We start from the raw sequence: 26,418 nt of genomic DNA, 5'->3' as shown, positions 1-26,418 counted from the left end.
TTTTCTTTATTCTACTGGAGCAGACACTTTCAGCTCAGCAGGACTGTTGTGGCTGTTTCTTTAAGAGAAGACTCTAATCTTCCCACCTGACAGGATTTGAAGTAACTGCAACTTTCCAGGTACTGTGTTTCTTTCACTTTCAAACTCCCAGAGGCTGCAAGAGGAAAGCACATTTCTCATTTTGAATCACTATCTGATTTCTTTTAAAAAGGGTAAGGAAAAGCTATGAGAAAACTCTGCAGCTACTTTATAGACAGAGTAATGTGTGCAATTGATAAACTGAAATAGTCACTTAAAATGCAAACTCTCTCAATTAAATGAATGAAGTCTGATCACACCCTGAAGATTGGTCCTTTTGAAAAGTTTTACAATCAGGTAGGTTAATTTTGCCTCCAGGCTCTGTCTCTGTGGAGGAGTGTGTTCTAGCTGCAGGGAAGGTGATTGGGTTTAAAAATGTGAGGTATGCCTCCCCCATGGGCAAGGCTGTTGTGTTTCTTGCCATGCTTAGCCTTGTTGATCACATAGTTGTGGAGGGGATTGTTGTGTGGACATGGGGTGTTTTTGTTACTGTATTATGCCTCTCAAAACCTGCTATTAAAGCCACTATCTTTGTGGTTCCTCCTTTTCTAGGAAATGAACAGCTGGCTAGAGACCTGGTGAGTTATGGTAAGATCATTAGCCCTATTCATTGGATTCTTTTTGGCATGTCTTGTCTTTTCATTGGCAAGTTTTTATTATATTAAACAAAGTTTCCAAAGTTTTAGAAGTTTCCCTGAAGTATAGAATTAGGGAGTGTGACTACATTGTGTGTGTTGCTACTGAGGACATGGCCTGTTTCTGTTGTCGAGTCTGACACATTTAGGCAATCAGTGTCCTAAGAGGCAGGCTGCTCCTCTGAGTGGTGGCCCCATGTCTGGGAATGTGCATGTTGTTAGTGCTGCAGACAGTTGTTAAAGCCACTGCCATTATTACAGTTGCTCAGTGTTGCTGTTCTTGCAACTCTGAAGTCAGCTGCACAAGCAGAGGATGAAGCTTGCTGATTCAGCAGACCTCGGTGTACTCATAAAGAAAGACCGCAGGCTCGATTTGATGGAGAAGGCACTCAGCCAGGTTTATTGTTGATGAAGCATGGTACTAGCACCCAGGCTCAAAAATTACAGGTACACTAACACATATATGCTGGCGATAATGGTACCGGTTCAGTCAGGACATCAGGCTCCTGTCCCCTTGACTGGCAAAAAGATGCCCTTCGTAGGACATCTCCTTTTATACATTGATACAAACAAGTGACTTATTACACTTCTGACATGGTTAGTTACTACCCTTATCCTTGAACCTGCTAGTTAGAACAAAACATCCTCATCCATTATCCTGTCACCCCATCCTTATCTTACGAGAGGTTGATGTGTTCTTGTACCATCCCTTCAAAATGTGTTTACATAGTTACTTAAGAGAGCTGTGTGTTTTTGTAGAGTCCTCTCTAGTCAGGAATGTGTTTGGTTCACTGACACCTGCTGTATTGCTATTTTGTCAAAGCCAGGTCTTCTCTGGTTCACAGCCTTTGGTTCATACTATTACTAATGCCTAGGGCTCCAGTAAGGCCTACATTTCAGAGCTCTGAGGGTAAAGTGCAGGGAGGGGTGGCTGCGTCAGAGACTGGGTCCCAACAGGCTCCAGATGTCTCTGAGATGTTGGGTCATGGGGTAAGGGGGAGGTCACTGCTCCTTTTACAACCTGGGGGAGATGGCATTACTTGTACTGTGGCTCCTTGCTCAATGGCCTCTTGGCCTGAGCCTGACTGTGGAATTGAGTCTGAGCCTGTTGCTATGGAATCTACAGCCTTGGCTTGCCAGCAAAGCCCCAAAGTAAAAAATGTCCATTAAAGGCGAAGAGGTCCCAGTTGCTGAGGCTGCTGTGAAGCAGGCTAGTTTGGTCAGTGCAGTCAGGGAGAAAGCTGCTGAAGATGGCTCTTTAACTGGAGGCATGGAGAATACTTAAGTATTTGTTTTGTCCCGTTGGTCCCAGCAGACTCCTCCCTCTGGTGTCTCTGAGGTTCCCCTCCTCAAGGTTGGTGGCAATTCTGATGATGAACTCACAGATTCTTTGGGTCTTGAACTCCATGAAGTTCAAGGACACTGGACATCATTGGTAGATTTCTGAATGAGACTAAAGGGAAACATGGCGTAGAGGTGGTAGGTTACTTTGTTGACATTAATCTGTTTTTGTTGTCTGCTCAGTATACTATGAGATGTGTCTGAGTTTGATAAACAAGAGTGGTACAGATTAAAAAAAAACAAACCGATGACCAAAGTGTGTGTCTCTTTGACCAATGAAAATGTTGGGGATTAATGGATATAGAAAAATTTGATGGTTTTGTTCAGGGGGGGGAGTGTCTTTCTTTTTCTTTTTTTCTGATGAGTACTGATCTGATGGATAATTTTGTATGTGGCTCTGTGATGGAGTGTGTTGCCCACAATGGCCCTAACGGGGTTAACGTAAGCCAGATGGGCCAATTAATCTATTAGGCTGTAAACTCGGGAAGATTTATGCTGAGAGAAGAACTCTAATTAAGGGAAGCTACCTGTGCAAGAATAGGTTGGGCTTCTATCAAACCAGGGAGCTGGTAGTAGGAGGGGGCTGGAGGGTAGAAGGCTACAGTCACTCTCCCTGGGACAAGGGAGGAAACAGTGATTTGTCCCCAAGAGAAAAGATTTGTCTAGCAGACCCTGGAGAAAGGGATTTAGCTAGAAGAGCGGAGAATGGAAGTGTGGGATAGGCAAGGTAGGAAAAAGTCCAGGGGAGTGGCAGGAAGGTCATGGTTACCCAAAACTTCACTGCTGTTACCAGATTTGCCTGTCACCTTGGGGTATGCTCATTATTAGGGCTACTTTCCTTCAAGGGGGTATGTGATTCTATTAATGTACTGCTTGTGTTACTTATGTGTTCATATGGCTACAAGTCCCCTCCCAATGGAGCTATCCTGCAGGACCTAAGGTTTTTAGGATGGGTTCCTCGAGCCCCAGATTCAAATAAACCCCCCACAGATACACACACACATTCCAGATTAACCGAGTGCGTCTGAGCGGACCGGGCTATCAGCATTCTCAGCTGACCCCTTATATGTCCCTGAACTTAGCACTTTCAGGGGTCACCCTTATATGCCCCTTTTCACCACACCAGAATAGAGCACACTTCTGAGCAGGCTGGGTCAAACAGCACTTTCAGCTGCCACCCTTATATGCCCCTGGACTCCGTAGGCTAGGCAGAGCAGCACTTCTCAGCTGCCTCCCCCCTCACTCTACAATTGTTCTAGCAGTAACCCCCTTGATGAGCAAACCCCATAGGATTTTTGGGCACTCCAGAGATCTTTGGCTTAGGTGAGAGAAGAGTTGCTACAGAGCAAGATAGGGACCAACAACACAAAGGAGTAAAATAAAGTGTGGAGAGAAAGAGAGAGAGAAAGTGGCAACCAGCTTGATTATAACAGTTATTTTATTGCCAGGTATATAATGATACTAATAGTAATACCATACAAGGAGAGAAAAACAATCAAATGCTTACAATACTACACAATTACAGTTGGGGTATTGGAGAGAGCTAGCCTAGGTTTGATTACAAAAGTAGAAAGTTATACCTGGACTGAGAGAGAGAGAGTGTGCTGGGGGAAGATTGAGGGGGGAGAGGAGGGGAGTCTCACCACTCCATGCAGCTCAAAGCTTCCCAGGAGACAGGCTGTTCAGCTTCGGGTCCAGAGTGCTTGATTAAATGTTTTTGTCAACAACAGACACATCAGACAATCCTGGACCTTCTCCTAAATATGAAGGAGTTAGCGTTGGGGACTATAGAACTTGAAAAAACTTTTCATGACAGTAATGATGTTGCATGAGAGCTTGGACTATAAAAACAGGCTTTGCAGGACCTTTCGGATACTAGTCAGTCTCTCTGTCTCTGTGTGTCTCTCTCCAACTCAATGTCTATAAGTATGTATCCACAATTCTACAGACACTGGGCCAGAGGAAGAGAGGAAAAGTTTGTTTTTTGTTTCCAAGTCCTTTCTGGGAAACTCCAGATGTCACTTTAATCTCTTTTCTGATGTTTGACTCTTGTTTTAGGTCTTGTTTTAATTTATTTTTAGCAGTATTTAATACTGCTTGGGCAGCTTTCCTTTCTATAAGCAATTCTGTGATTTGTGCCATCTCAATTAAACAGGAATAGCAGCTCACCATTTTGCTCTTGCTTTTGGCACCAGTGTTGCCACTTTGGCCTTAGTAGTTAGCCATATATGGGGTCTTTCATGGTTGTTTTAATTAATATGCAAAATTGGTAATATAGACCCGGTACCATATTCTTTGTGTAATCTTCTTTATTTACCAAAAAAGGAAACAGTCTCCCAATGGCCACATCATTCACAACAATGGATCTATCAGTAGAGAATGATTGCTTAATAGGGGTTAAATATGCTCAAAGCCTATTTCCAGGATTCATCGTGTAGGTGATCTTTGTTCACTACTTTGATATTTCCTAGTATATATATTTTGGATGAACTATTAACATGAAAATAATTCAATAATCCAAGAAATAATGTCTTACTCTGACACAGCTCTCCTTTTCTTTTTAATTTAGCACCAGACTATTGTGCTTATTTGAATTAGCTATATATCTCTGTTTTTATTATTATGTTAATAAGGAAAACAGGACCTGATCCTGTTCTCAATGCGTTCATTTATAACAAATCTTCCTTTGATCTTACTCTATACTCATGTTTTGTAAAGATAGTCACAAGCACCATATCCACATTTTAATGAATAATGAAACTAAGATAAAGTTCCAGAGGGGTAGCTGTGTTAGTCTGTTTTAGCAAAACAGCCAGAGAGTCCTGTGTCACCTGAAAGACTAACAAATTTATTTGGGCATGAGCTTTCGTGGGCAGGAACCCACTTGCATCCGACAAAGCGGGTTCCTGCCCATGAAAGCTTATGCCCAAATAAATTTGCTAGTCTTGAAGGTGCCACAGGACTCTGGCTGTTAAGATAAGAAAAAATATAGTTGTCCATAGGAAGTTTTGCACTGTTACTCGTTATGAGCTTTTACCTGGAGCGATGTTGATGATGCTAGAAGTGTGGCTCATTCAATGATAGTGTTTCCAATTTGTGGTGGATTATGCTAGGAGAGCCCTTTGTCTGACTTGGCAGAATTCATGATTCCCTATTAATATATTCTATGGGTATGTCTACAATAGAAAGGTAAATAGACCTATATTAGGTCGACTTACAGCCACCACAGTAGTTACTGCAGTGGTGCATGGTCACACTACCCTACTTGGGTCGGCGGAGTGCATCTTCATCAGAAGCGCTCCCACCAACCTAAGAGGGGCAGTGCGGGGAGCTGCGAGCCCCGTCTCTCAGCTCCACAGGCAGCTCCTTGCCAGGAGCCCAGCTCCCCCACAGGCTCCTGGGCTCCTGGTGGGCTGCCCCCATCTCCACTCCCCATTCCCCACTGGGAGTGGGGGAAGCCACTCAAGGCTTCTCCCCTTCCATTTCCCTGGGAGCCAGGGAAAGCTGCCTGGGGCTTGTTACCCCTGGGAGTGGGATCCAGCTGCCCTGGCTTCTCAGCCCGCCTTTCCCCCCGTTCTGCACCAGAAGCCTGGCAGCCTGTCAATTTCACAGCTGCCCGGCTCCCAGCTGGGCTCAGGGTCCAGTTACTCAGCTCTCCAGAGGTTCAGGGCTCTAGCTGCCCAGCTTTCTTGACAATTTCACAGCTCCTGCGATGAAATTGACAAGACAGCCAACAGCCAATGTAAGGGACACAGTCTCTACACAGCTGCTGCATTGCCCTAACTAGACCAACATAAGCCTTATGCCCCTCGTGGAGATGGAGTTATGATGTCACTGTAGTAGGGTACTTAAATCGGCGGGAGGAAGACCTAACTGTGTAGTGCAGACCAGCCCTATAACTTGTGGTACAAGAGACAGACTGATTCTCCTCTGATAACAGGAATGTGCTGGGCTTCAAAATTCAGTCTGTAGTAATAAAGTCATGAGCCTCACCATAAACAACATTTTAAAGAGCAAACAGGTATTTATTATCTCACAACTTACCAGTGAATTTTCATTTTGAAGAGTAGATGAAATTGTAACATAGTCATTATTTTCAGTATTTAGCAGTTCTCAAAGATCAAGAAGAATATTTTCCTCCATACTGCTATCTTCAGCCAAATGGAGGAGAATTCTTATCTGCTTATATTAATTAACTGGAATTACTGTAATGTTCCAGTTTTACAGCACATAAAATTAACAAAGAAATAATTTACCATTTATGTTTTATTTGAGAATACAGTTCTCAGTTAACCCCAAAAGGGAAATTTGTAACCAATCTGCTTCCTGTAGTTTGGTTTACAGTAAGGGATTTATCCAAATTCATCAGCATAGGGGTTGATCTTTCCCTCTTGCCACTGTAACTGCTTAAGTCTGGCTATGAGGCTGAATCCTTCGGTTTTTAATGTTTTAAATAAATAAATGAATTGAAGTATTTCTCTTAATCAGTCACGACACAGAATTCAGTCCTTTTTTTTTGCATTCCTTATAATAGTTTCCTTTATAAGTGGGACTTCCCCTGCCAGAAATGAATGAGGTTGTCACAAGGGTCCTCAGAGCAAAGATGATTTCATGGGTTTAGAAAAGAGTTCATGAAATAATTACAAGAGAGCCCATGTTACAAATTGTGAGCCAGATTGTCCCCTCCAGTGTGAAAAGTCACTTGGGGACAGATTTTGAGGGAATCCTCTTTAAAGGAAGACTTGCTGAATTTCCCCACAGAATCAGGGCGGTAGAGGTTGCCTCCCTGTGTTAAAGGTTGTGGGACCTGCCCAGATCTGGTGAATACTCTGGGTCTGTAAGGGCCCAGTGCCTTCCACATAGAGAACCATTAAACCCACTTTGCCTCTGGGCCCTAGTAGCCTACGCTCCACTCCCTGGTACCATGGCCACAACTGTCCTCTCAATTAGGGTTCTGCTAACAAGTGCGTAGAACCTGTGGGTACATTCCCTTTGTATAGGTAAGTTCTATGGGGCTAGAAAGGAGGATTAGATGGTTCTGCCTCAACCGCAAATGCCTACTCTTCTCCCTCATTCTCCCTGACTCCAACCACTGCCTCTCTTGTGGGGCCTGAACTACTTAGAGAAGCCTATATAGAATATGGGGAGAAAGATTGAAATTCATGCATGACAGATCTTTGGGATATGACCTGGCCCTATGTACTTCAAAAACTTCTGTGCTTCCTGAATAGCTTACTCAGATTTACTTATAGCTTTAATCACCGTTGCACGATGGCAAAAAGGAAAAGGAAGAATCTTGGCGTTATCAAATAAGAATACCATACATTTAGTATTAAAAAGGAGGAATCTTGGCATATGCTTTATTTTATTTTGTCTCCAGATTGAACCCACCAATTTAAAGCTACTCTTATGGTGCATTGATGGAAGTATAAGTAACAAATTGGGTTTAGAGTTGAAAGTCAGTTTCAATTGAATATGGATATTGTCACTCCATAATATCAATGTACTTAACTGTGTATTTATCCCCTTCTTATATAACACATCCTATTTGTAATCTTCTATCCCTCAGATCCAGTTTGATTGGATTGTTATGGTCACTAGGGCTTTGATCCAAAGACCACAGAAGTCAGCTAGAGGTCTTCCCACTTTGATCAGGCCATAGGTGTTGTCCCCACCCTCCCCTCAACTCTTGTTGCACTCAAATTATGATGAAGATGAAGATTTCCTCAGTCTGTTGCAGCTTCAGAACCAGCTCCGCTCCAATAAGTTTGATCATTTTCTTCATTACTTTTCAGATCCATAAACTGGAATCAGGTAGGAATTACATCTGGTGTATACTTGGTTACTTTAATTTGTAAAATTGTGCCTATTCCACTCTTCAGGTGCAGATATACAAATAAACACAAACTAAAACAGATAGTAAACTGAATCAATAATAGTAAATACAGTTCTGATTTTCCAGGCCTTCAGGACTAATAACTCTGCATCTCCCTCACCACCTTTAACCCATTTATATCTACTTTAATCTGTTTCCATCTTAAAGTTCATGGAGATTAGACAGACCTGTCAACATTACCAGACGGTCAAGAGAGTTGTGCTTTTTGGGGCCAAGAGGGCTGAGTGTCTGAGTTGGAGGGCCTTTCACAGAAAGTACCCTGCCTAACTAAAATCTTGGCATTGTCAAATATGAATACCATAAATTTGGTGTTAAAAAGGAGGGATTTTGGCATATATTTTATTTATTAGTCCCTTTTAACTAAAAGTACTCAGGGCTTGTTAGCTCAAATATTCCAGCTGATCCCAGCCTCCATGATATCTCTCAAGGGTAGAGGTGGTCAGCAAAGAAGCATGGTCCCAAACCATGTAGCTCTTCAAAAAATCAACTTGAATTGCATTTGTAAATATATTGGGCACTAGAGCAGAACACAGAGCTCAAGAGTGAGGTGTTCCCTCTAAGGAGTAAGGCTAAGCAAACAGGATGCCCAATTCTGCCCCAGCTGGACTTTCCAGCAGGTCTGCACATGTACCACACGTAGAGTGTAATCTTGAAGAGACAAACACAATTGAGGGTCCAGAAACATCCAATGTGGGCAACTAAAGTGGATGAATTCCTTGGGGACCTGAATCAGGTTCTTAGTGAAGAGAGCTGATACAATCCCTGAAATTTTCTCCAGTCACTTCTCCCAGCTTACCTGGTCTGGTCCTACCCTATGCACAGATCATGCTGATTTTTGTGGCAGCAGGACTGAGAGGAAAGAGGACATATAAATAGTTCAGTAATCAGATAGGTAAAGAAGTAGTGTCCCTACCTTCTTTCTGTCTTCACTAGATCCTAGGATCCATCTATTATTTTATCTTCTTCTCTCTTGATGCCATCTGATCAGCATAGGCGTGTGCACGGGGTGTGCCGGGTGTGCATAGGCACACCCGAATGCAGGGCTCGACAGAAGCGAAATGCAACGTGAGCCACCGCCAAAAAGAAGGACCCCGGCATTTTATTTGGCGGCGGGAACCACGTGACGAGCTGCCACCGAAAATAAGAAGCCACCGGTAGCTTTTCGGCGGTGGGGAAGACGTTGGTAGTTGCTGCTGAAACACACGAGACAGCAAGATTTTTCGGCGGAGAGTAAGGCAGTGAAGGTTATTAAATTTCAGTCCAGTACGGCTTGAAAATTCCCTAGATGCACACCTAAATGTAAAGTGCTGTGCACACCTATGCTGAGCAGTCATGAAATGAGGCAGGGGTCATGTGGATAAAGTAGTAGGGGATCTTCTATTTAAAGACTGACATCATGAGAGCTCAAAGATTTTATTTTTTCTAAAACCACTTTTTGCCAGAAATGCTGTTTCAGGGTGGTGGAAACTCTTTGCAAATGTGGATCAATTTTGCTGAATGTTTTGTCTGAAAAAAATGGGATTTTTCTTTTCAAAAATCAAAAACATTTTGGTTAGACTTTTTTTTTTTAAATGATTTTTCATTTTGAAATGATGTTTTCATTTTGAAAATTGCCAAAATTTAATATATTTTTAAGAGGTATTAATGAAGGGTTTAAAATCTGGAAACACAATTAGATATTTTTATTCATGGTGAACAAAATTATTCATTTTAACAGAATTATGATTATTTATTTTGCTGAAAAAATTGAGAAACATTTGTTTTGGTTCAACCCAAAATGATCCTTTTTTAAAACTGTTTTGTTAATCCACCAAAAAAAAAAATATTTACTGTGCTCAGCTTTAATAATAGTGCATGTTCACAAGGAGGGAGAATTAAGGTTGAATGAACTGTCTTAATTTTGGCATTTCCTATCTTCTGACTGCTATACTGTGCAACCTTACTAACGTTATTTTCATGTGTGTTTGTAACATGGAATATAAAATGTGTAATATAAACTGCTTAGTGTCTTATTTTTGAAATGTATATTACATTATTATATTCTTTGAGTTTATTTCCTTTGTGTTTTAATACATTTCACAGCCCCATTCAAAGTCGTGGTACCTGATCATCCTGTCACTGCTATTGTGGGTGAGGAAATTGTGTTACCCTGTCACTTATCTCCCAAAATGAATGCTCAAAACATGGAAGTGAAATGGTTACGACCCCAACTCTCATCAACTGTGCACCTGTACCATGATGGAAAGGATCAGAATGAGTCTCAGGCATCAGAATATCAGGGAAGGACAGAGTTTTTGAAAGATGGTCTTTCCTTTGGGAGTGTTGACTTGAAAATATATAATATCAGGCCCTCTGATGAAGGATTATATAGGTGCTTCATTCTATCAAGTACCTTTTATGAAGGAGCCCTCCTGGAACTGAAGGTTGCAGGTCAGTGAGTTGTACTGGTATAGTCTTTCCAAACCTTTCAGTAGCTTATGTTGGTGTTTCCTTCTAAGATGGCAGTTTGTTTTGGATTTGTCTGTTGTTTGTATATCAGTATGAGTGCTGGTCAGTAATTTTTCACTGTGGAAAATGTCTATTTTGATGAAAAATTCTGTGGGAAATACCCATTTACAAAGAAAATTTTGAGATTGTGTCATATTGAAAAGGAAGGATGCACATCTCTGACTGAAGGTGCAAGCACAACTCTTGCCTATTACTCCAAGTGGCTCTTCTTGACCAACCAGCACCATTTCAGCCCTCATAGAATCATAGAAGATGAGGGTTGGAAGGGACTTCAGGAGGTCATCTAGTCCAACTCCTTGCTCAAAGCAGGACCACCCCCAACTAAATCATCTCCTGAAGCCTTCCATTCACTCAGCCAGTCAGTTCACTGTTAAAGTTTCAACCGTTGTCAAGAAGTGAGGAAAAAGAGACACTCACATTGTCATTCAATGGGGGGAGGAAAAGAGGGGGGAAGAATTATGTAGATGAATGTCAAAAGCAAGCTGATGGCACAGCAATCAGTGATGTCTTGCAATCTCCCTAGGTGCCTTTGTACATACAGGAAAACAGGAAGAGTGAATCCTACAGTCATTAGAACTTGCAACCCAATAAATACAACGTAAAAATACAAGTATTTTAGTGTCCATAGCTTTTTACACCAGTAGAGCTTCCTTCCTTATAACCATAACTATGTACGTCCATAGAGCTGCCTCTCCCTCTCCGCCTTCTTGGGAGGCTTAATTATACCTGTTGTGCCCGCTCTTGGTACCACCCCTCACAATTTATAATTATATTCCATTTTGTAGCGTCTTGAGTCTGGGGGCTACACTACCTCCTCTTTTGTACCCCGTGGGAGGGGTTGGGAGCAACGTTATATTTTGGCCATGATCACTTTATGGCTCTTTAGTGTTTCTTTCTCAAACCTCCTTTTACCCTCCTTGCTCTTCCCAGCTGGTTGCTTGACCTTGCTCTGGTGTCTGTCTTGAAAAGGAATCAAAACTGTTCTTCAATTGTACATTCATATATCAAACCCCCACTATACCTTGAAACATTTTAACTACATTCCTTATCTCTTCTCACAGCAATAAAAAAAACACATCTGGTTGTGGGTAGGCAAAAGTAATACACAGTGTCTTTGTTCTGTTCTTTGTTTACATATTCATCCCAAAGAACCTCAGCTCTCAAGTGGGCAAGCAGGCCTAAAATTCTATACACAGGCCTTAATACTCATACAAAACTAAACTTTATCCCAACAGTCCCAATCAAGTGTTTTGTTTTGTTTTTTGTTTTTCACAATGTTCACATAATTTACTGTGTCACTGGGAATGAATTCAGAATCAGAATCTATTTAATCTATTGATAGCTTAAAATGTTATCATTTATGCTGAATATGTATATGAATTAGTATATAGAAATAAGAGATGTACCTCATTCTCCTCCAGGTTTAGGCACTGATCCACACCTCTTTATTGAGCATTCTCAGGATGGAGGGATCCGAATGGTTTGTCGGTCAACTGGTTGGTACCCAGAGCCCGAAGTGCTGTGGCAAGATCTCAGTGGGCAACATTTACCTTCAGTCTCTCAAACAAAATACCAAAGAGATAATGGCCTGTTTGAAACACAAACTGCTTTCATCGTAACAGAAAATTCAAACCAGAATCTGTCCTGTTGTATCCGGAACCCATATCTCAACCAAGAGAAAAAATCAACAATTTATGTATCAGGTCAGTTACAATCAAAGCCACACCCTAATTATCAACACACATAGACAATTGACTAACTACCCTAAAAGGGATAGAATAAACGTTTAGCTAAGAAACTAAACTAGGACTTGATTCAAATCCCAGCTCTGCTAGAAATGACCTGTATAAATGTGGTTAAATCCCTTAATCCTTCTGTGTTTTAGTCCCTATCTGTAAAGTGGGGATAACAAGCCTTTCTTTCTTACAGTATGTGTGTTTTGTTCATTTGGACTATCAACTTTCTGTGCCAGTGACTGACTGCCTCTTATGTTTTTACATTGCCTAGCACTATGGAGTCTCTAGGCATCTGTGTAATATAAATAAGTGAATAGAGTCTCTTTATTATACAAATTAAAACTACATTCATTTTTTAAAAAATATTGAACACTTAAATATATTTCCTAAAAGTATAAATGGTAGTGAAGGGATAGAAGTTAAAGAGTAGCAAAATTCCTGGACATTTTATTGTACCCAGTGACAAACAAGGAGGACAAACAAAGAGCAGAATGAACATTTGAAATTTTCTGGAAAAAAAAATTGTGAAAATTTTTGAAACTATTAAAAATATTGCATTTTGAACACTGGGAAATGGAAATGACTTTGGAATTTTGAAAACGTCTATGGAATTTCTATTGCCATTTTTCAGCAGTACTATTGTAAGCTCTGGTACAGAACTCACTACATAGTCACCAGTCTTTTATAAATGGACCCAACTTTGGAATCCCATGTGCTTCTAAGCCAGCTGTGTCTGGGCAGTGTCCAGACACTGGTTCTAGCTCTGGGATTCAAGTCACACATCCGGGTATAGACTCTTTGTGACTGCACAGTCCAACTTCCTTAGTTTCCAGAACCAACACTGAGACTTCCCAAGACTCCCCAGTCACTTTTACACACTGTCCCAGAGTTCCACCTAGCTGTGGACACTCTGGTTTATAGTTTAATCCATTGTAAACCATGTGGCAAGGAAAGCCAGGAACACTGGCTTTGCTCAGGAGTTTACTAACCCTCAGTAACTTTTACTTGCAAAAGAGTTACAGATCTTTGGGAAAAGCAACAAAAGGCCTATCCACTGTCACTGCTGAGACTGTGCTCACCTCTTCCTTGATTTGTCTTCCTTGAGTCCTAAGCCAGTCAGATTCAGCGCTGCTTCCCTACCCTTCTCCCTCCCCCAAACAAACAGGAAAAGTATTTTCGCGCCGTTTTTTCACTCCCCGCGATCACCATTGCTGCAGAGACATGGAGCCAGCTCAACTGTGCACTATAATTGTGAGTGTGACAAATACATCGTGGCTTATCATGGATTATTGTAGAAGTAAAGCAAGAAGGCGAAGCAGAGACAATACTGATGCCAGTGAGGCTGCCCTGCTACAAGCCATCGAGCAGAACAATTCCCGATTGCTGCGGGCTGTAACGTGTCATCTGCAGTCTGCAGAATGCAGGTTCTGGTGCAGGGAAACAAGCATAGACTGGTGGGACCGCATCATCATCCCACAGCTGCATAATGATCAGTGGCTGCAAAACTTTCGTATGTGAAAGGCAACTTTCCTCGAACTGTGCTCGGAGCTGGCACCATCCCTGAAGCGCATGGATACTCGCTTGAGACAAGCTATAACAGTGGAGAAGAGAGTCACCATCGGTCTCTGGAAGCTGTCAACCCCTGACTGTTACCAGTCGGTTGGGAATCGATTTGGAGTCGGTAAATCTACAGTGGGCATAGTCATGAATCAAGTGTGCAGTGCCATAAATAGACTTCTGCTACAAAGGGTAGTGACTTTGGGAAATGTGCAGGACATACTGGAAGAGTTTGCCACGATGGGCTTCCTAAACTGCGGGGGGGGGGGGGAAGGGACATTGATGGGACGCATATCCCCATCTTAGCTCCTGCACACCTGGCGACCGAGTACATAAACCGCAAGGGGTACTTTTCCATGGTCCTGCAGGGGCTTGTGGATCACGGGTCATTTCACAGACATCTATGTGGGGTAGTCTGGGAAGGTGCATGATGCTCGTGTATTTCGTAACTTAAGGCTGTTCTTTAAGATGCAGGTGGGGCACTTTCTTCCCTGACCAGAAAATTGACATCAGTGGTGTGGAAATGCCCATAATGATCCTGGGGGATCCTGCTTACCCCTTGCTCCCTTGGCTAATGAAGCTGTACACCTGCCACCTTGACAGTGACCAGGAGTGTTTTAATAAGAGGTTTAGCGGGTGTAGAATGTGCTTTTGGGCATTTAAAGGGTAGATGGAGGAGTCTCCTCACTAGGCTGGACATGAGTGAAGTACCTCCCTTCTGTGATATCTGCTTGCTGTGTTCTTCATAATGTGTGTGAAGCCAAGGGGGAAAGGTTCCCCCAGGGTTGGGCTGTGGAGGCAGAAAGACTGGCTGCCAGTTATGAGCAGCCAGATGCCAGCAATATGCTGAGCTAACCGCAGAGCACTTTGCATTAGGGAAGCTTTGAAAACCAGATTCTGCAATGAGATGCAGGGCTGATTTCTGTTCCTGAATGTTGTTTGCCTTTCATGAGGCCCACCCACCACCCTTCAATATCTGTGCCCGACAAATCTCCTGAACAAGATCTGATTTAATAAAGAAATGTTTTGGAATGATGCAAAACTTTATTTCTTAACATTCAAGTCATGGGGGAAGGGAGGGTGAGGGTTCAGTCACTGTCTCAAAGGATAGGGTGGTAGCTTGCTGGCTAGCAGTCAGCGTGGCCATCGCAGTTTTCTGCTTGCCTCCACCGGGGTGGAGGAGAGCACGTACTGCAGCCTGGACAATCTCCTCTGAGACCTCTTTGGGCGGGGGAGAGCAGCAAAGCCCTCAGTTGAGGAGCATTATGGACGGGCTGCAGCATGACTCTGTCCTGTCTCCACTTCTCCTGAAGCTCCACAAGCCGTCAGAGCATGTCTTCCTGGTCCCGCATGATTCGCAGCATTTCCTGTGTGGTACTACGATCATGCCCCATCATTTCTCGGTGACTCTCCCTGTCCAGGTCCATATTCTGGGACAAGGTCAGCCACCTCGCTCTTTGTTCTGTCTCTGCGGCTGCTGCGGAGCTCATGAATGCCTCAAACATGTCATGTCGACTTTTTTTTTTTCCTCGTTCTAATCTGACACAGTCTGTCTGCAGCATTTCTTAAGGGTCTGTCCAGTGCAGAGGTGTCTACAGAATGAAAGAAAAATAACAAGGTAACCACAGTTAGCATAGTGAAGAAATGATACAAATGTAACACTTTAGAGAATGATCCCATGATACAATGTAGCAAAGGATTTCCTCTCTGTGTTTGTATTTTAAACCCTTACAGAGAGGAACTGCGGACGGCGTGGTGGAGGGAGGGAATCGCTGCTTGTATTTTAAACCAAAACAGAGAGGACCTGTGGATACCATGTGGGGGAGGTTATGCTTAAAACACAGATTTGCTGGATGCAACAGGGTACCAGCAGTGTTCCGCCGTGATTCTGGCTACCTTGATTGCAGCGAAGAATCCTACCATGGAGGGAGGAACAAGGCAGCCCTCCCCTGAAAAGTTTTTCGATGGATAACAGATTACATACATTAAATTTTACATGAGATATCAACTGATAATAAACGTAGCATTTCTCATCACATAAAAAAACTGATCCCTGGGTAACCCCCTAGATTCTTCACCGAAATGCCTGAGATCCCCTTCGTGCCCTTCCCCCCACCCCCTCTGCATGTACAAGGACAGAAATGCTAATAAGAAAGAAAACTCACCAGATGTGCCTTCCCTGGGATCATTTGTGCTGTCCTGTGTGCTGGTGGACTGCTCAGGGGTCAGGAATAAGTCCTGACTTTCAGGGAGAATGCACACCCTGCACCCTGCTCTCCTCAGCTTCCTCCTCCTTGTCGTCCATGGAGTCCTCGTCATTGATCATGGACTGTAACCAAGAAAAGGTATCGATGCTGCGGGGAGGCACCGTGGTGGGATCCCCACCTAGAATTGCATGCACCTCATCACAGAACCTGCATTTTTTGGGTGATGAGCCAGAACGGCTGTTAGCCTCCCTGGCTTTCTGATACGACTGGGGCAGCTCCTTTATCTTCATGCGGCATTGCTGAGTGTCCCTCTGGTATCCCTTCTCCAGCATGCTCTGGGATATCTTCCCATAAATGTCCAGATTCCTTTTGCTGGCTCTGAGGTGAACCAGAACGGACTCCTGGCCCCACAGCCTGATGAGGTCTAAGACCTCTGGTTGACTCCATGCTGGAGAGCGTTTGGGCTTTGCAGTAGCCATGCAAACAGTCAGTGGCAAAGCTCTCTCCACGCTGGCTGCACAGGAAATGAAAATTCAAATTTTCCCGGGACTTGAGCAGAGGGGACTTTTCCTGCTAGCGTGACCACTGAGCAGCACAGCGTGACTGTCCAGAGCGGTCAATACGGGGCATTGTGGGATACATTCCAGAGGTCAATTAATTCGAATTAAGTTCCTTTGCGTCTACACTGACACTAAGCTGACTTAACAAATTCAAATTAGGCACTACACCACTTGCAGAGGTGGTCTTATTGTCAATTTTACAGGCACCTTAATTCGAATTAAGAGTGGTGCCAGTGTAGATGTGGGTGTTAAGTTGACTTAAGTGACTTTAAGTTGACCTAAGTTGCCAGTGTAGACCAGGCCAGAAGAGGCTACAGCTGAAGCAGATCCTGGCCTAAAATAAGGTTTTTGCCCCACTCTCGCCCCATCATGTGAGCAGCTGCAGAACTCCAGTTCCAGCTCCCAAGAGCCCAAACTAGAAAAAACACTTCTCCTCAGGGCTCCTTTCTATATCAGATCCATTGTTCAAGGGGTGGGATCCCTTGATTAAAAAACAGTCAGAGTTCATGATGCTTGTTGGCACTCTCGTTGTTATCCCTCATCTAGTGTCCAGAATAATTGTACTTGTCAGGATCAGACTGGTTTCTTCCAACATATCCTGCATGTCTAATTCCATATTGAGATTACAATACAAAAGTGAAGGTTACATGAAAGTTATAATCAAAGTGTCATTCACAAAACAAAAAAGAGTTTAGTTTGCCCTCTGATAGATCCCCAGACTGTCTAGTGTCTAAATATTAAGTATTTTTTATAGGCATTATACTAGAATGCTACGTCTAACCATAAAGGTGTTAATACTAAATTCTGATGAGGCTGTTTTAAGGGGAAGAGTCATTGGCACAAGGATCCTCTTCAGCAGCATTAAGGCGGGGGGAGTGAGGAAGGGGGACTTTCTAAGGAAGAATCTATTGGAAGAGCAAAAAGGCCAATTACTATTGTTTTTCGACAGGTGTTGGATACCTAAATCAGTTAGGCCCCTTTGAAAATCCCGTCATAAGAAAACAAACATTTTTTTAAAGATAGAAACTCAGGAAATTAACCTTTTATAAACTGTTTATAAATGAAATGTTTATTAAATTATGACCAAGATTTCTATGTGGAAATTAATTTTGCTATGGGGTGACTGAAAATTATAAAACTTCTTCAGCTATTGATTATTTAAGTCATATGTCACGTCATTTTGGCTACATGACAACTAAAACTATTAATGAATAATGTACTTCATCTCCAAATGTGCAGATGACTTGTGATTCATTCAAACAATGGGGGTAATACTGACCTAGCAAATATTTTTCCTAAGGACTGATCTGTTTTTTTGTTTTTTTAAATGTTCCTAGACATTAAATAATATCAACCAGTTAATAGCAGTGAATCAAGCCAGGCCCATTTACTCAGATATTTACCACTCTTAAATCTCTGTTGGTTTGAATAATTTTTAAAATCAGTTTCTGTGCAATCAGACAGGGACATATATGCAACCTCCTCTTACAAAAAACATGCTGTGGATGTTCTTACTAGTAATTAAATCATGTGACTTTTGTCCTTGCTTCCCAAGTAAAGCAATTCTGGGGTTTTATTTTTCAGATTCTTTTTTCCCAAAAGTCTCCCTGTGGATGGTGGCTCTATGGGTTATCCTGGTGGTTTTGTTTGTTTTCATCGGCCTTAGCCTTTATCTCTTCAAACTAAAAGGTAAAGCATTATAAAATGAAATACAGTGTTCTAAGACAAGACAACAGAATGCCATTCAGTGATCATAGAGGAAGGATAGACAAGTGGTTAAGGCATTAGCCTGGTAGTTGGGTTCAATTTCTTGCTCCACCACAGGCTGCCTATGTGACCTTGGGGAAGTCATTTCGCCTCCCTGGGCCTCAGTTTCCCCATCTGTACAATGGACACATTAGTACGACACATGGGGTATGATCAGTCACCGTGATTCTGGGGACCAGAGGGGCTTGTAAGTAACAATGTAGAGCAGTCACTCCATAGTTAAGATGCCACTCAGGTTCCATTTAAAGTCGCTGAAGCCCCATGACACTCATCATGGTCTTTTCATCTCTGATGAGTCTGTTTGGAGTTGTTGGGTGGCCAAGGAACCTCTATTGTTTCCTTTGGGGTTCAGAAGCCTATTTAAGCTGGGGGAGAGATCCCTGAGAAGCCTATTAAATCCAGTGGGAGTGATCCACATGGGCATCTAAAGCCTCACGATGTGGGATGAATTTGATAATTTTCTCCCTGGGATCTCCTGCTTGGAGCTCAAGCAGGAGGCTAAGAGGAGAAAAGGTCCAGCAGACCATTAAGACTTAGGTTGTAGAAGGAGATGTCAGGAGAAATACTAACACTTCCCTTTCTTCTCCACTGGCCAATAGCCTGTGGTTCATGACTGGGACGTTTTCTTGTTGGAAATCAGAGGAGGTTCATTTGATGGAGAAAGTAGAGAAGTGCTAGTGCTTCCACTCTGCCTTCTCCTTCCATTCCCTTGAGCTGCTCTTGTGCACGTCCCTCCCAAAGCAAGACATAGCTTTCACCTGCTTCCAGCAGTTCACTAGAATCATGGGTTGCTGCTGAGAGGGCATAGCCTGTGAGTGTTACTTCTTGGCAGATATATGATGTTGTTAGGGGCAGAGGGGCTAGGAGGCATGTGGGATACCCTTCCTGCTGAGCTTGCTTTCCTCTTGAGTCCCAAGTGATGTTCACGTAAGCTTTTTAAGGGAATTCATTATTCTTGTGTATAGCTTTAACAGTGTGGAGAGTCATGGATGTATTTTGCCAATGAAGAACACCCTCCTTTAACTACTGACAAAGAAAAGTTAGTGATGATGACGATAATAAAAATAATAATTAATGTATATTTACTTTGTTCGTTTTTTCAGATAAACTTGTAGCAGAACTTAGTAAGTCTCATTTTCTCTCTCCTTCCCTACAATTAATATCTTTTGTGCAAAATTTGCATCCTCATGCGTGTGTTTGTCTGATAGTTTTGTCGGGGGAGGCAGTTGTTTTCTGGTTTTTTAATGTAAGATAATATTAAGCACCGTTAGGTCTTATACTTACTACACACACAAATTCACAACAAAAGTAATTTTAAAAAGTCCTAAATTCTTTGGCTAGAAATGACATGTTAGCCTCAACCTGAGTACTGACAATGTAATGTAATAAAGGCATCGGGTGCCTCCAGCTCAAGCTCGCTTTTGTTTAGACCCAAGCCCCATGAGCCCAAGTCAATTGACCCCGGCTCTGGGACTCAGCAATGTGGGGTTTTCTTTGCTTTGCAAAGCAGACTTACTCCACAATTGTTTCTGTGGCTCAAAGGTGGGATTTTCAAATGTGCATAAATATTTAAATCCAGACTGGATGTCCCTCTAAAAGATCATTCCTAGCTCAGATGGGCATTATGGGCTTGACATAGGAATAACTGGGTGACATTCTCTGGCCTGTGTTCATGGATGGGGTCAGACTAGATGATCATTTTAGTCCCTTCTGGCCTTCAAATCTATGAATAAGGAATGCAAGTGCCAAGACTTTCAGTGAGGTTTCTACTCCTGATTCACTAAGATGCATTTGAAAATCCCACACCAAAGAAACGGTAAATGCATGAGCAATTCATTCAAATATTAATATTAGTTATATTATTTTCTAGAATAGCTATACATCTTTTAAAATAATGATTGAGGATCTAATGGTACTCCTATGGAACTCAACCAGGATCAAGCCTATTCCTAATGTAATTTTGTGCATCAGCCAGCCAACTATGATGATAATTTACTATTTATTTATATAGTCAATTTGTTTCATTATAAGGAATTCTCTTTTGTTTAAATATGAAGCTTCTGAGAGAGAATTACTGATTATGTATTGGAAGCGATCAGGAATTTTTCATCAAAAAATATTTTGATGAAAATTATGGTTTCAAGAAAATTAACATTTCCCATGGGAATGTGTCAATCCTGCCAAAGCTTTTAGATTTTCCCATTGGAAAATCAAAATGAAACATTTTGTTTTGGGTCAGCCTACATTAAACTGTGTCCCCCCCCTAAGCTGTAGCAGTACTCAATGGGATTTAGATGCATTATGTCCCCATTCTCCCCTCTGACAAAATGTTTCATCTTAGTTTCAAATGTTTTTTGTTTTGGTTCAGGAATTTCAGAATGGTTTGTTCTTCAGAAAGTTTTGATATTTCAATTTATTGCCTCAATTCAGGACAAAAATTAAGTTAAAAAATTGGAACTTCCCACAGGATTGAAATTCCATTTTAAAATCAGCTCTATTATTTGTATTATGGTAAATGTGCAGGAGAACTAAGAATCAATGTATCATTTCCCACAATATTTAATCCTTTTGATATAATATCTGTTCAGTCAATCTCTCATCTCTAATTATGTGGTTGGTTTCAGAATGGAGGAGAGTCCTCACACACCCAGGTAAATAAAGTTCATATTTGCCATTGTTCAAATTCCATTATCGAGGACGAAATGTTGCCCCTTTTCCTCGAATGTGTGAATGTAGTAGAGCTTGATAATGAAGGGCAAACTTCATTAGCATTCTGCATTTCACAAGACACCATGAGGACCAACATGTAACATATCTGGGTCCAATCAGACAAAGTATATCTAGACATCATAACAACTGTTACTCCTTTTTGCCCACTGCTAGCCTGTGTACTACCAGCTGGAGTCCCATTTCACAGTACTCCCCAATCTATGTACCCTGGCATTTCTTTGTCTTTTTGGCTGCCATCTGTGCACTCGGGTCTGAGAGGTTTCTCCACACTGCAAGCCAGAAATACTCTTCATAGTAAAACAGCAAGAGTCCTGTGGCACCTTAAAGACTAACACATTTATTTGGGTGCATCCGACAAAGAGGGTTTCTGCCTACGAAAGCTTATGCTCAAATAAATGTGTTAGTCTTTAAGGTGCCACAGGACTCTTGCTGTTTTGCTAAAAATAGACTAAGACAACTCCCCCTCTGGAACTCTTCACAGTGAGAGATCTTTTTAATTTCCCAGGGTTTTCTTTTTAAAAATCTATCCTCTGCAATTCTGAGCATTGGTTTTTGGGGCAGTTTAGGGGGTTGATTGAGCAGTTTACTTTGCTGTCCTCTCAGAAAGCAGCTTTCAGGTAGCCAGATTAGTTTAGTCCACCTTTTTCTTTTTATTTGCTTTCAGTTTTCCTTCTTCCACTCTAACTTTTCAAAACTTCCTCAACCTTGAATACTTTATTGTAGCAGAAAGAAAAATTAAACTTCCATGAACAAATGGGGCAGGAAGGCAAAAAGAAAAAGGACAAAATGAGGACAATATCTTGATCATTATTATTTTATTGCACTCAGTGGCAAAAGGGAATACAAGAATAAATGAGGAGAAAGGAGAGAAAATAAAACTTCAGCATTTATTTTAAAAAAACTTTGCAAAATAAATACATTTGTCTTTCAATTTTTTTTATATATTTCCATTTTTAATGGGAAATCATTTGAAATATTAAAATGTCCTTGAAATTATTTTTCAGCTACAGCTAGTCTTGGTCTTACTTTGCGTAGGCTACACTTACATGCACACAGAGTGTGGGTAAAGAAGGATGATCACCTATTCTTTCTTCACAGCGATTATCCATCTCTTACATCAAAACTGGGGGAACTAGGGATGCGGCTCTGCTCCATGCAGCCCTATGAGGGATGCAGTAGTTCTTTTAATAATCCCTGTTCCAGCTAATTCCGCATTTTGATTTCTGCTCCAACATCAGACAAAGGCTGATGACAGACAAGAGAAATCCTGAATCCATTACATATAGCAGGGAAGCTCCTGTGAACCCTCTCTGATCATGTTTATTTTCTGCTATCTTTACCTACCATGATCTCACCTTCTCCCTATACATACATCACTTTAATCTCCCTATATCCACCGTGAGCCTTTCTTTTTCTTTCTGTCAGCCACGTATTTTGTTCTCCACAGCACACACATTCTTCTCCCTCATTCCCCCTTCCATGGAACCATTTAATGTTCCCCCTCTCTACAGTAAGGATGAGCCATAGGTACTGAGGATTATGGAATTTAAGCCTGCTGTTGAAATGTACAGTATAGGGCATATCAAATGCTGGTGATGTGCACCTTGTTGCTAAGAAGAACAGCAGAGGGTGTTGTGTTGTGGAAGGTATGTTTTAATGGTTAGCATTTAATGGCTGGACAATTGGTTTTTCCCCAAGATATTTTTGACTGAAAACTTCTGATTTTTTCCATGGAAAGTTTCTAAAAAAAATCTAAATAAAAAAGTTTCAGTTTAAAATGACATTTCATTTCAGATTTTGAAAATTGAATTGTCTCTGGCTTTCATTTTGGGGAATTTTTTCCCATTTAATTTTTTTTGTTTCAAATACAAAACACCAAAAGATGTTTTAAGATTAAATAAAACCTAACAAAAGTTTTGACATTTCCAGAGTAAAAAATTGATATTTTTCATTTCAATGAATCCATAAATTTTCATGGGGAAATTTTCTGCACAAAAATCTTCTTAGTTTCTCTAGCACAATGCAACCGAGATGCAATAAGGTGTAAGTTAGTGAGGAATTTCAACTTGAAGTTCATAGTCTTAATAAGCACTGAGCAGAGAGGGTTATTTTCTATACAATCTCTTCGAGTCTTCAGTGATGTCAGGGTTCCAATCCACTCCTTGGGGAGAGGTGTGGGTAGAAGGGGGAAGATTTGGGACTCCGGTACAATCCTGCTGATCCTTTCACTGTATTATTGATCCATCTCTGCCAGGGGAATGAATCTCTCCGGTACTTTGCTGAGATCTCAGAGCTGTTCCCCGTTCAGAGCTGGGTAAATCCTGGAGGAAGGATCTCTCCAGATGGGGCAAATTTTGTCACTGACATACTCAAACATTCATCCAAGCCAGGGCTGAGCTCTGGCCCTAATGTTTTGAATCTCTCTCTCCCTGCAGAAAACGTGACTCTGGATCCAGACACTGCAAATCCATGGCTCATCCTATCTGAAGATCGTAAAAGTGTAAAATGGGGAGATACACAGCAGGACTTGTCCACAAATCCCCAGAGATTTGATATTAGGCCCTGTGTGCTGGGCTGTGAGGGATTCACCTCAGGGAGACATTGCTGGGAGGTGGAGGTGAGGGATGGAGGAAATTGGTGGGCTGCAGGGGTTGCCAGAGAGTCTGTGAAGAGATCGGGATGGATCAACTTTGACCCTGAGGGGGGGATCTGGGCTCTGCAGCGGAGTGGGGGTCAGTTCCAGGCTCTCACCTCCCCTGTGACACCTCTGCCCCTGAGCCAGGTCCCCAGTAGGTTCTGGGTTTCTCTGGACTATGAACAGGGGCAGGTGGCATTTTTTGATGCTGGTAATGAAGATCCAATCTTCACTTTCCCACTGACCTCTTTCACAGGGGAGAGAATCTTCCCCTGGCTGTGGGTGCAGGGCACAGGATCCCAGCTCACACTGTGTCTCTGAGACACCAGAAAATATCCCACTGGGGATGCGGACGTCAGCCTCTCTTACATTAGATGCACCAGTCTTTTTTTGCTGTATACAGACTAACACAGCTGCCCCTCTGGAACCAGTCTTTATGACTCTCTGCAGACCCAGGCAAGCATCACTGTGTCAGTTACATTTGGTTCTTGTTTCTGAGATTTTCTTCCCAACAAAAAGTGCTTGAAACTAACTTTTTCAAATGGAAGTTGAGATTCAGATGTGATCACTTGACACCAGAAGCTGTGCTTTTGCCTTAAATCTGGCACCTCCACAAAGGTGACAAATGTACACTCAGATATACCAGTGGAATATAAGGTCAAAGTCTACCTACAGTTATACTCATCCGAACCCATGTATTTCAGCAGGGCTGCTCAGGTAGCAATACAGCCAGATTTTTGGACATGTGTTTTGCCATCGGGATTTAGGTCAACCTCTTCACTGTTACTTGTTCTCCTGGGGTTGTTTTGAATCTAACTGCACTGGAGTCAATGGGAATCTTTCTGTTGCCTTCAAGGGGCTTTGGATCAGCCCTTTGTTATTTGACTTAAATGATCTGTTTTGAGGCCAATCTGGCTCAGCTGTTCTGCTTTGTTTTCTTGCTGCTTGTCATGGGACGTGGCTCTTCTCCCTCCTTCTTCTCCACAGAAACAGCACAGATTCCACTGGTTGTACCTTCACCATTCCCTTTTATTTTAAGTTCCTTCTACCATCTCAACAACAAACTCCCTGCAACAGTTTGTTTATTTACAGCATCAACAGTGGGGCCTCAAGGAAGCCGCCACTTCCAGTCCCAGCTGCAGCACAGAGAAACTCAGTGCAGGACCCCAGCACACAGCAGGGTGCTGGGGGTGGGGCTGAGAATGGCAGGCTCTGTACATGACTGCGTGGTAGAGAAGCCCACGGAAATGAACAGTACAGGCCCCCTCTGCCAGCTGGGGGGAGGGGCAGGCAGAGGAAAGAGGGGACCCAGGGTGATGGGTGAGCAAGGGAGGTGCTAATACCCACAGTACCCCATTTATTCGCTCATAACCTGGAATGGCAATGACGGCAGCCAATCAGGTGAAGCAACATCCCTCAGTGATTATTTTTTATCAAGGTCCAAATTTCTTGGTATGGTCAAAGTACAGACTCCAGAGAAAATAATAATTAATAAGTAAACAAAAATATTTTGGGATCCGTTCAAAAGTGTCTGGTGGTCTGGATTTTGTCTGTGGTCCGCCTCTTGACAATCCCTGCTTCACGGTCTCCTCCAGCTATGTTGGACCGTCCTCCTCTCCCAGACAGCAGCTGGAGCCCTCCCAAAGGATGAACCGGGATGCAGGAGCAGGGGCCAAGGAGGTGGAATGGGGGGAAACCCGGGGGGAAGGGGACAGGGTGACACAAGCCCAGACAATGTAGATCAGCAAACAGACCCTGACAGCTGAGTCCCAGCCTCCTGGAGGGTGCAGCCCAGAGCCTGGCACATCTGTGCACCCCAGAGCAAGCTGCTCCCCAAACCAGCTCCGAGGGACAGCCAGCCACAGGCAGCCTTCAAAATGCCACCCAGCCTGTCCTCAGCTCTCCCTCCCACAGTACTTTAAGAGTCAATGTCCAGACTGGGGCACAGGGATGTGGGGGGAGCCAGTGACAAGTTCTAATGATCTCAAAGCTGGAAAATTCACTAATAAAAACCTTCATTAATGCTGAAATAGACTTGTCCAGGGCTGCCTCATACCTGTCCCTAGTACTGGATGTGCCTCCACTTAAGCCTCAGGAAATCAAGAGTTACCATAAAGCAAACTTAACCTTGTCTACACAGGGAAGTTACCACTTACCAGATCTCAGTACTGTACTGCTGTAGTGCTTCAGGGAAGATGCTACTATGCAGACGGGAGAGCTCCTGTCTGCATTAGCTGTGGGGCTGTCATTCTTGTCAATTTCACCACTCCAGTGGACAGTGAAATTGACAAGAAAGCCCAAGTCCAGGCTGCTGCAAGCTGGGATGGCTGGTTCCCACTCCCAACTGGGAGTGGGGTGAGAAGCCTGAGCTGCTGGTCTCCACTCTCAGCTGGGAGCCAGGAACAGAAGTTCAGCTAATTCTTCACCTGCTCCCTGCTGGGGCAGCCTAGTCAATTACAGGGCTGAGCCATGAACTTGACATGGCTGCCTATTCTGGAGGAGAGCAGGGAACAGAGGAGCTCTGCTTGGCTTCCCCAGCTCCTGGCAGGAACCAGGAAGTGGCGGGGAGGACAGCCCATAGGGAGCCCAGAAGTCTGTGCCATTTGCAGCCATTGGTGCCAATGTTATGATTCCCAGAATGCTATGGACAGCAGCAGTATTGGAGGGGGGAAGCTCTCTCAACCCCAGGCACAGAAACCAGTTCGGGGCAGTTACTGAGCTGGAAACTCCACCCAAGAAAAATAAAAGGGATAAAACAGAGGAGGATC

At 42.8% G+C, this 26,418-nt stretch overlaps 1 protein-coding gene across 3 annotated transcripts; it reads left to right on the top strand.

Annotated features, from left to right (window-relative positions):
• Positions 1–25,207, top strand: LOC137167530 (butyrophilin subfamily 1 member A1-like). Of its 3 annotated transcripts, none has more exons than XM_067569747.1 (8): positions 1–375; positions 7,624–7,868; positions 10,033–10,380; positions 11,880–12,161; positions 18,103–18,207; positions 19,389–19,409; positions 20,910–20,936; positions 23,451–25,207. In XM_067569747.1, exons 2-8 carry the CDS (start codon positions 7,760–7,762, stop codon positions 23,969–23,971), a joined length of 1,413 nt encoding a protein of 470 aa, XP_067425848.1. In that variant the 5' UTR covers positions 1–375; positions 7,624–7,759; the 3' UTR covers positions 23,972–25,207. The 3 variants fall into 3 exon arrangements, with proteins under 3 accessions (XP_067425848.1, XP_067425849.1, XP_067425850.1); XM_067569748.1 differs by having other exon boundaries at positions 195–212; XM_067569749.1 differs by lacking the exon at positions 1–375 and adding an exon at positions 648–666.
• Positions 25,208–26,418: the final 1,211 nt, after the last annotated feature.

The sequence above is a fragment of the Emydura macquarii genome, unplaced genomic scaffold, assembly GCF_026122565.2.
Source record: "Emydura macquarii macquarii isolate MOO-44397 ecotype Brisbane River unplaced genomic scaffold, CSIRO-AGI_Emac_v2 contig_2927, whole genome shotgun sequence".
NCBI lineage: Eukaryota > Metazoa > Chordata > Testudines > Chelidae > Emydura > Emydura macquarii.
The sequence above is the reverse complement of the archived record's forward strand: the minus strand, read 5'-3'. Positions and strand labels throughout refer to the sequence as shown.